This window comes from Anarhichas minor, unplaced genomic scaffold (genome assembly GCF_050575085.1).
Source record: "Anarhichas minor isolate MPS153535 unplaced genomic scaffold, ASM5057508v1 ptg000027l, whole genome shotgun sequence".
Classification (NCBI taxonomy): Eukaryota; Metazoa; Chordata; class Actinopteri; order Perciformes; family Anarhichadidae; genus Anarhichas; species Anarhichas minor.
In genome coordinates this window covers 22,637,316-22,647,198 of record NW_027466473.1, presented here as the reverse complement: position 1 = coordinate 22,647,198, position 9,883 = coordinate 22,637,316, and the positions used below count along the sequence as shown (strand labels likewise).

The 9,883-nt window shown below is 36.2% G+C and overlaps 1 protein-coding gene across 2 annotated transcripts; it reads left to right on the top strand.

Moving 5' to 3' along the window:
- The first annotated feature begins 191 nt into the window (after positions 1–191).
- On the top strand, positions 192–6,554 carry scimp (SLP adaptor and CSK interacting membrane protein). Of its 2 annotated transcripts, none has more exons than XM_076101295.1 (5): positions 192–417; positions 1,097–1,215; positions 3,697–3,748; positions 4,696–4,772; positions 5,349–6,554. In XM_076101295.1, exons 2-5 carry the CDS (start codon positions 1,107–1,109, stop codon positions 5,567–5,569), a joined length of 459 nt encoding a protein of 152 aa, XP_075957410.1. In that variant the 5' UTR covers positions 192–417; positions 1,097–1,106; the 3' UTR covers positions 5,570–6,554. The 2 variants fall into 2 exon arrangements, with proteins under 2 accessions (XP_075957410.1, XP_075957409.1); XM_076101294.1 differs by having other exon boundaries at positions 194–417; positions 1,100–1,215.
- The last annotated feature ends 3,329 nt before the right edge of the window (positions 6,555–9,883 follow it).

The window sequence follows — 9,883 nt, the reverse complement described above, 5'->3', positions numbered from 1 at the left end:
TCTGGCTTTGACGTAAACTCTCACAAGACATTGACATCACTGCATATTCTCAACGGGAAATGGATGCATCAAATATTAGTTTTAACATCACAGAGACTAAGGAGTATAATTTCCCACAAAAACATCAAACTTCAAGTCTTCACGCAGATATAAAAATGTGGCATTTGATTCTCCCAGACACACACACACACACACACACACATAATGTAGTCACTGGAGCATGACAGAGGGTGGGGAGGGGATATTCCAGTCTCAGCCTTCAAATTTCTTTGGTTAACTAAGGAAATTAGAAACTGCCATGCAAATACAACACATGATGACACATTGTCATATCTTGCCATCGACTTTAATCATCAACTTACTGAGACGTTTCAACCCACTTTAACAGCCCTGAAGACATCAGCTGTTCACTGAAAGGTAAGGAACATTCTGAGAATTTGGAATGAAGAAGTTGATGTTCGATAAAATAACATTTTGGACTTCAATGAACCCTAAAAACCCAGGTCTATGACCAAATTATTCATAATAAATAGTTGTGTTGTTGTTTAAGATAAAACGTTTATGTGCATCTATGTGTGATAAAATATCACAATAATCCAGCGACACTTTCTTCTGAAGCAGCAGTATTTGTCAGACTTGTTGGCAGGAAGCTGTTGTAAAGAGGATATGGAGGCGTACAGATAAACAAAAAAAATGGCATTTATTTCAACCTGTTCATGTCGATAAGGAAACATAAATACATATTTTTAGCTGACATACACAATTAAGTTGAAAAAATAAGGTCATGTCAAGTACAGGCACAGACACCTCAGCCGAACAAAAGCTTTTGTTCACATTTTTGAGAGATTTCTTCACAAGTAAAAAAGTCCCTAGAGATGACTGAGGGGCTTGTTTGATTCTCAGAATGCTAACATAAACACCAAAATAACCTTAAGACTTAGTCAACGCACAAAAAGGGAAGTGAATGTTCTTCTTTCCGATCCTCAGTTCTGTATACTGAAAAGCAACAAGTCAGACATCCTCTTGTTTTGAAGAATCTGCTTTCTGACAGCTTTAAACCTGATTTTATTTTTTTATCTCCTTTTGTTGTGTCAAGCAGAGGGCCCATGGATTATTTACGCAAATTCTGGTTATTGGTGATCATTGTGATTATTTTTGCGTGGCTTGTGATCATCCTCCTCTTCATCTTCATCAACAAGTGCTTATCAAGAGCAGGTAGGTTGAACCTCTGCCCACACACATGTATAGGTTGAACGTGGCAAAATGTTTGCTTCTTTTTCCTGTTCTGACGCACATTTCTTTTTTTCCTCTTATTTTGAAATTAATGCTATGGATGCATTAAGGAAAGTCAAGTGGTAAAACATTTAATTCATGTTTAATACATGTTTCCCCACCTCAACAGGGTCGGTTTTGTATTTGAAACACTATTTAGACCGTGAAAGGGAAAGAAAATGTACAGAACATGTTAAATATAATGCAAACTACTTTGTTATGGGAGTGTGTTTTCCTGATGGGAAATTTTAAATAATGACCTCAGTATTGATAAAATTACCATAAACAACCATTAGCCTATATGGTATTAATCTTATATAACTTTATACAGACAAATATTAACAGTGCTGGATGAAGTATTGAGATACTTGCAAGTACTAAAACCACACTATGGAAATACTCCATTACAAGTAAAAGTCCTGCATTCAAAACCTAATGTAAGTATTATCAGCAAAGTTTACTTTAAGTATGAAATGTGACATGTTCACTGTCAGTTTTTTAGTATTATTAGTGTTTCTGGATTAATATTACTGCTGCATTGATATGTATGTTGAATATTACTGCTGTAGATGTTTTTAACTCCTTTATATAAATGCATCATATTCTATAAGATCATCATATGTTTATAGCGTCTCTGTCCTGTGAGAACCACGTATCTCTAAAAAGAACAAACAGCCTGTTTTCAGCTTTGTGATGATGCGTTTTCCAGCTGATCCAAGAGGCTTTTCAAAGAGTTTATTTATCTTAAGAAGTACAATATTTACCTCTGAGATTGAGTGCAGTAGAAGTACAAAATAGGCACATGTACAACACATGATGTATATAGTACAAAATGTGCATTATAAGACAAGAAGAACTGAATAAACAGTAAACAATTGATCCTATTTTCCCCATTGAAATAGAAGGTATTTACAGTCAGACTTTGTTTACTCAGCTACCAGTGTTTATCAGTGACAGCTGCCCACAATAAGTGCTTATTTTCCAGTATAGTCATTGTGTGTTGGTGGACAGTGTGTTCTCTCAGAGTGAGACAAGAGTGATAAACTGTTAATACACTGCACAAACCAGCAGTATATTATGTGTAATCCTCAGTAGCATATGTTAGTGGGAAGTGAAACACAAATGATAAGATGACATAAGCCAGTAGCCTGGTGGAAGAAATACTCAGATCCTTTACTTAAGTGACATTGAACTGTAAAAGTTGCAATACTTTAATATAAAAATGTTACGTTATAAGTCAACCCCCTACGTTGAAAAAGTATATGTAAGTATTATCATCATCAAAATTAAAAGTAAGAGTTTAATGTTGAAAAATGGTCCCAGTGAGTGTTAGTAATAGAATAGGAGTAGAAAGGAGATTCGCATTCAAATCAACGTAGCAGGACGGTCAGAGCGGCGGCCATTTTTACGTGTACCGTTGCCATTACGACCGTTTTAACATGCTAACTTCTGTTTCTACTACTATTCTATTACTATGGATTTAGCATTAGCATTTTAGAAATGTACTGTTGTAGTTGGAACTCATTTTAAAGTTTTTTTGGATGGTTTTATCTCTTCATAAATGTATGAAATTCTAATATGTAATGTAACTAATGCTATGAAAAATGTAGTGAAGTAAAAAGTACAAAGTCAATATTTCCCTCTGAGTTGTAGAACTGTATTGAGGCCTTTATGTTCACATGGAATTTCAAGTAAATGTTGAATTTACAGTAAAAAGAAGTGAGTGTCAGATGTAACTTTCATTTTCAATATCATTAACTGCCAGTTTTTTAAACTAAAAAAACAATATCCTGTATTACCACAAATGAAAAGCCAGAACAGGAAGAGAAACCAAACACAAAACACACTGGCATCATGACTATGAAAGTATTACTCTGAGGGGTTCGCTGCAAAGCCGAAGAAAAACTATTATAATTGTATGAATTGCTATTATTAGTGGTGTTCTCGATTTGATTAGCTTAGATGAAACTTTAATGATCCCTGAGGGAAACTGGGCTGCAGTGGCAGAGAGAGCGGCTCAGTGATGGCTTAGGTTGAGCATAAACACAGAAGAAATAAAGGAAACAAAATATAACTCATAATCACAGGTAAAAGCACATATGGATACAAAAGAGGATTATGAAAACATGAACACTGTTTGTATATAGATCTAGATATAAACATGATTTAATGTGCAAATGTTTATTGTTAAGTTTTAGAATGATTTTGTCCTAGAGCCTAAAGCAAATAAAGAACCTTATATTAACAAATCCTGTTTATTTTTGTTCTCATTTCTAACAACGTGATCCTGCATTCCCCAAAATAACAACCCTCTGTCTTTCATAATGCTCAAAGATTTGACCAACCTTTTGACTTTTTATTATAGACTTTTCTTTTTCCTGAATTGCTTAAATTTAACGGCACTCTCTTTTTGTTTTTCCAAAGGAAAACACAGAATCATGCAGTTTCCCAGAAAATCTTCGGACTTCACTGTCAAGTATGAATATTCACTCTTTTTCTCACATTTTATGTTGTATACATTCAACCTAAATGTACTGTATAAAGGAAACGTTTCACATTTAATGAGATGCACTTATTCACTTTGTTTGCCGAGCATTAGATGAGAAGATTGATACGTAACGTATATTTGTCGGTTCAATAAGAAGTGGTTAGCTTAGCTTAGCAAAAAGACTGGAAATAGGGGGGGAAAGCTAGCATGGCTCTGTAAAAAGTTAGTTATTTTATTTTATCCAAAACTAAAGTGTAAAAACATGAGAAGCCCACCTGGAACCCTTACAGAGGGTTCTACCTCAAACCCAAGATAAAAGGTTATACCTACAACCATCTGTGAAAGATTCCACCCTGTGCCCCAAATGAGAAGTTCTACAGAGAACCCTTCTATGGTGTAATGGTTCCAACCTGAACCCTCTTTGGAGGTTCTATCCAGAACCTTTCCTCCATTTTAGGGTGCCACCAAGAGCCCACCCGGGTGGTTCTATCGCGCACCCTTTTATATTCCAGGGGTTTTATCTAGAACCCAACCCAGAGATTCAACCAAGAACCCTTTTATATTCCAAGGGTTTCATCTAGAACCCTACATCAAGGCTTCCCAATTACAGTGTTTGGGTGTGTGGGCTGGGTATCTTTTAACTCCCACGCTGTCAACAGACCTTGAAAAAGTCTTTCTTCCAAAAAGGGTTCTTCAGAAGTAAATGGTTCTGGGTAGAACCTCAGCCCTTCAGGAAGAACCTGTTGGAACCCTTAACTCAAAGTTTCTAGCTTCATATTAGAGGACATATATGTGAATGGTATCAATCTTCTCATCTAACTCTTGACAAAAAAAGTGAATAAACTTATTTCTCAAAATGTGTAACTGTTCCTTTAGGTCCGATTTACATCCTGAACTGCAAAACATAAATACATATCTTCTTCTTGATTCCTCAGTATCAACCAATACCAGGAGAGACACTTTGCATCCGAGACCCCACCTTTACCTCCTCGGTCACAGTTTCTCATAGCAGGCAAGACACAAGACACAAGACACAAAACACAATATTTCACCACTGAGGACAGTCAAATTAGAAGTGTTCACTGTTCAAATCAGATCAAAATAAATGATTTTTGACACTAACTAGCATTTTAGTAAAATAACTCTTTAGTAACGAAACTAACTAGCGAGCTGAAGTGCTTCTGTTTTTATACAACAAGCAATAAATAACTTATTATTTAGGGGTACACTCACAGACCCTGCTGCAGTAAAATGAGAAGTTTTTTAAAGGGACTCTGGTGCTCGGAAACACTACCAACTTTTTCCACAGGGACCGCCAAAATCAACACAAAATGAAAGTTCCTCGTAGCAACTTTAAGTACGATTTTGAGTACTTCTTCTAAGGGATGTGGGAAATAGTTTTAGCCATATATGAAGTATTTATGTATATTTTGATGAAATCAAATCGACTCAAATATATGTTTAGAGTCAATTCACGTAAATGGCTTTTTCGTATATAGGCTGCTATCAAACTGTTACACTTTTATATTGTAACTCCATAAATGTAGTGATAATAAACTCTGCCTTCATGCGAAATTTGTTGTTTCAGAGGCCCAAAGCTATGAGAACCTGGCCGAGGAGCAGAACATTCCCGACTACGAGCAGGACAAGCAGCGTGACTATGTGAAGGTGGAGGATGGAGGTGAGACTCTTCCTCCAGAGTACCAGCATCCAGATCCAGCAGCGGACAACGCCTCCACGGAGGACTACGACGACATCGGAGGTGAAGACAAAAACGAGGGTGAAGAGGACTACGACGATGTGGGTTAAGAGGACGAGACAACAGGAGAGAGATTAATTCACGAAAGACACTTTTGACTCCCATATCTGGATCCTGCTGAGCAGAGAGATCAGAACGAAGTTACTCCGTTTAGTTTTTGATATTATTCATAAAAAATAAAAAGTTATCTGTATTTTATGTGTATTTTTGAGAACACAGAAAAGCACTGAAGAGGCGGAAAATGTAAGTGGTCAGACAATAGGGGACAGAAAGGTTTGATTCTTATAACTTTGAACAACATTACAGGCTTCAAACTGTTTATTTAATGTTATTTAAGTGGTCGTTCTGAACAATCAACTTGCAGTTATTTGACATATCTTTCATAGTTTCAATATTGGTTAATTATTGACAACATGTACGACTAACTGATCAGACAGAGGTTATCAAAAATAATATAATTATCCTTTTTGTGTTTCTGATTTAAAGCCTAATATTTAAATCTGAATAACTATTTGGATTTTTTGTTGAATACCATTTAAAGAAGTAACTTTATATTGTTTAAAATATTTGAATTATTATTATTATTTGCTTTTGTGATGGGAGTTATTTAAGAATATTGATACCACTTTGACATGTTTGTGCTAAATATGAAGTTATTGAGACAGGAGGCGATTAGCTTAGCTTAGTTTAGCTTAGCTTAGTTTAGCTTAGCAAAAAGACGGAAAGCCGTGGGAACCAGCTAGCCTGGCTTTGTCTAACATGTTAATTGTAATTCTTTAATCCATCCAAAAAACAGAGATATAAAACAGGATTTTCAACCTTGAGATTCTTATTTTTCATGATTTAAAATATATAAATTTCCTCTGTGCTCCATTGTTGTCCATTTTGGTTAAAAGTACATCATACATGTTGCAATGAATGACAAGTTCCTTCTTTACAACTAACAACTAAGTGCTGTCGATTATTTTAACTCCTGTGTTTTAATCTGCCATTGAAAATGATCCCCAATAAATGCACAACTGTTTGAGTACTGTTTGTTGAAAACTACAGTGCCTTTTTTAATATTAATCTATATTTTTGTGACACGTAAAAATGTGCATCTTCTGCTCCACTCACAGTATATTTACAAAAATACACATCATAACAAACTGTCCACAGTCTTCCCTAAAGTTTAAAAAAACCTAAACTAGCATGCATTCTTACATTTTAACTTCTCTCCCTGGACTTCGACCGATCCAAAAAGTTTGCATTTAGCGTTTGGTGAATGCCAGAACACTGTTTAAAACATATCAGTGCTCAAAAACAACACTTTCAATATCTTTTAACTAATATACAGGTGCTGGTCATATAATTAGAATATCATCAAAAAGTTGATATATTTCACTAATTCCATTCAAAAAGTGAAACTTGTCTATTATATTCATTCATTACACACAGACTGATATATTTCAAATATTTATTTCTTTTAATTTTGATGATTATAACTGACAACTCAGGAAAATCCCAAATTCAGTATCTCAGAAAATTTGAATATTGTGAAAAGGTTCAATATTGAAGAGACCTGGTGCCACACTCTAATCAGCTAATTACCTCAAAACACCTGCAAAGGCCTTTAAATGGTCTCTCAGTCTAGTTCTGTAGGCTACACAATCATGGGGAAGACTGCTGACTTGACAGTTGTCCAAAAGACGACCATTGACACCTTGCACAAGGAGGGCAAGACACAAAAGGTCATTGCAAAAGAGGCTGGCTGTTCACAGAGCTCTGTGTCCAAGCACATTAATAGAGAGGCGAAGGGAAGGAAAAGATGTGGTCGAAAAAAGTGTACAAGCAATAGGGATAACCGCACCCTGGAGAGGATTGTGAAACAAAACCGATTCAAAAATGTGGGGGAGATTCAGAAAGAGTGGACTGCAGCTGGAGTCAGTGCTTCAAGAACCACTACGCACAGACGTATGCAAGACATGGGTTTCAGCTGTCGCATTCCTTGTGTCAAGCCACTCTTGAACAACAGACAGCGTCAGAAGCGTCTCGCCTGGGCTAAAGACAAAAAGGACTGGACTGCTGCTGAGTGGTCCAAAGTTATGTTCTCTGATGAAAGTCAATTTTGCATTTCCTTTGGAAATCAGGGTCCCAGAGTCTGGAGGAAGAGAGGAGAGACACACAATCCACGTTGCTTGAGGTCCAGTGTAAAGTTTCCACAGTCAGTGATGGTTTGGGGTGCCATGTCATCTGCTGGTGTTGGTCCACTGTGTTTTCTGAGGTCCAAGGTCAACGCAGCCGTATACCAGGAAGTTTTAGAGCACTTCATGCTTCCTGCTGCTGACCAACTTTATGGAGATGCAGATTTCATTTTCCAACAGGACTTGGCACCTGCACACAGTGCCAAAGCAACCAGTACCTGGTTTAAGGACCATGGTAGCCCTGTTCTTAATTGGCCAGCAAACTCGCCTGACCTTAACCCCATAGAACATCTATGGGGTATTGTGAAGAGGATGATGCGAAATGCCAGACCCAACAATGCAGAAGAGCTGAAGGCCACTATCAGAGCAACCTGGGCTCTCATAACACCTGAGCAGTGCCACAGACTGATCGACTCCATGCCACGCCGCATTGCTGCAGTAATTCAGGCAAAAGGAGCCCCAACTAAGTATTGAGTGCTGTACATGCTCATACTTTTCATGGTCATACTTTTCAGTTGGCCAAGATTTCTAAAAATCCTTTCTTTGTATTGGTCTTAAGTAATATTCTAATTTTCTGAGATACTGAATTTGGGATTTTCCTTAGTTGTCAGTTATAATCATCAAAATTAAAAGAAATAAACATTTGAAATATATCAGTCTGTGTGTAATGAATGAATATAATAGACAAGTTTCACTTTTTGAATGGAATTAGTGAAATAAATCAACTTTTTGATGATATTCTAATTATATGACCAGCACCTGTATGCTCCACTCTTGGGTGTAATTAGACCCATATGATTGTCTTTCAGCCTCTTGTTCCCTGTAGTTGGTCAAATTTCCCAGAAGATTATTTTAATATTAGTTTAGCAGTTCTTTAAATCTTGTGAGTATCAGAATTGTTTGTGCATTAAACATATTAAAGCTAATAAATTATGCAAAAGGTTAGTATGTTTGGGGAATAAACTCGCCCCATCAGACGTGGACCTGCACTGCACCGGAGTTATGAAGAAATGATTGTAGCAGCATAAAAAATGATCCGTTTATTATAAGTATTCAGATAGTTTACAGTGGTAAAAGTACTAATTCCACGCTGTAAAAATACTCCACTACAAGTAAAAGTCATGCATTCAAATTTAAAAGTGAAAGTATTAACAGCAAAATGAAGTTAAAAGTATTGATTGATCAATAAAGTGTTTTATTTTATCACTGGACAGGAAGGGGATAGAAAGCTGTCATCTGAGAAGAAACTAAAGTAGATAAATGTAATGGAGTAAAAGTAAAATATTATTACATAAGCAAGTAACATTAAATAGAAATACTTGAGTAAAGTATACGTACTTTGTCACTTGACAACATAAACCGTCTTTAAACGTATTGATTGATTTAAAAGTTCACGTCTGAGACTCATTTCCTCAATTCTATAATAAAGAACGAGCACTTTTCTGCTGAATCCAGAGTTTTATAATCTGACCACTGTTTGGTAACAACTGTATCAACAGTCAGCAGAAGTCTCCTGCTGCCAACATACAGTAAGAAACCAAACAACAGTTCATTTCCTGACTGCTCAGTCAAACGAGCTGTCAACGGCAGAAGTGTGGGAACTTAAAATAACATGTTTTTACTGTGTTTTTATGGTTTGTGCTATATTTTAATTGTTGTATTTAAATGGACTTTATGAACTTTAACTCTCCTGTCAATAGAGCCACATTTAATTGAATGTTTCCTAAACATAGTCCACACATGTAAAAGTCATGCGATCAAACTCACACTTTTGTAAAAGTACAGAGGTCAAAAGTAAAAATATTCAGATTCCATCAACTGCAATTGTTGATAAATCATGAATTAATTATGGTAAACGATCAAGTCTGCAGCTGTAAATGTTAATGAGATGAACTTTGACCCAGATGTGCTGATGAGTTAAAGTGGAATAGAAGTAGAAAGAAGTATAACGTGGAAATACTCAAGTACAAGTAGTTAAAAATTGTACTTGAGTATAGTTAAAATGAGTAAATCTCTTTCCCTGATCATTGGAGTAGCTTCAACATCATCCATCCATCATTATATTCTTCATTTTCATCGTGGTTTTCTTGGGGCCCCCTGGTGGCAGCAGGGCCCTTATCAGCCTCTCAGTCAGTTTGTACTCTATAATTAATGCCTACGTATCCAAATACTGGATTGAAA

Coding starts and splice junctions, on each gene's coding strand:
- scimp (XM_076101295.1), top strand. CDS start 1,107: ATGGATTATTTACGCAAATTCTGGTTATTGGTGATCATTGTGATTATT. Junction 3,749..4,695: donor TCTTCGGACTTCACTGTCAA/GTATGAATATTC, acceptor TTGATTCCTCAG/TATCAACCAATACCAGGAGA. Junction 4,773..5,348: donor GTCACAGTTTCTCATAGCAG/GCAAGACACAAG, acceptor TTGTTGTTTCAG/AGGCCCAAAGCTATGAGAAC.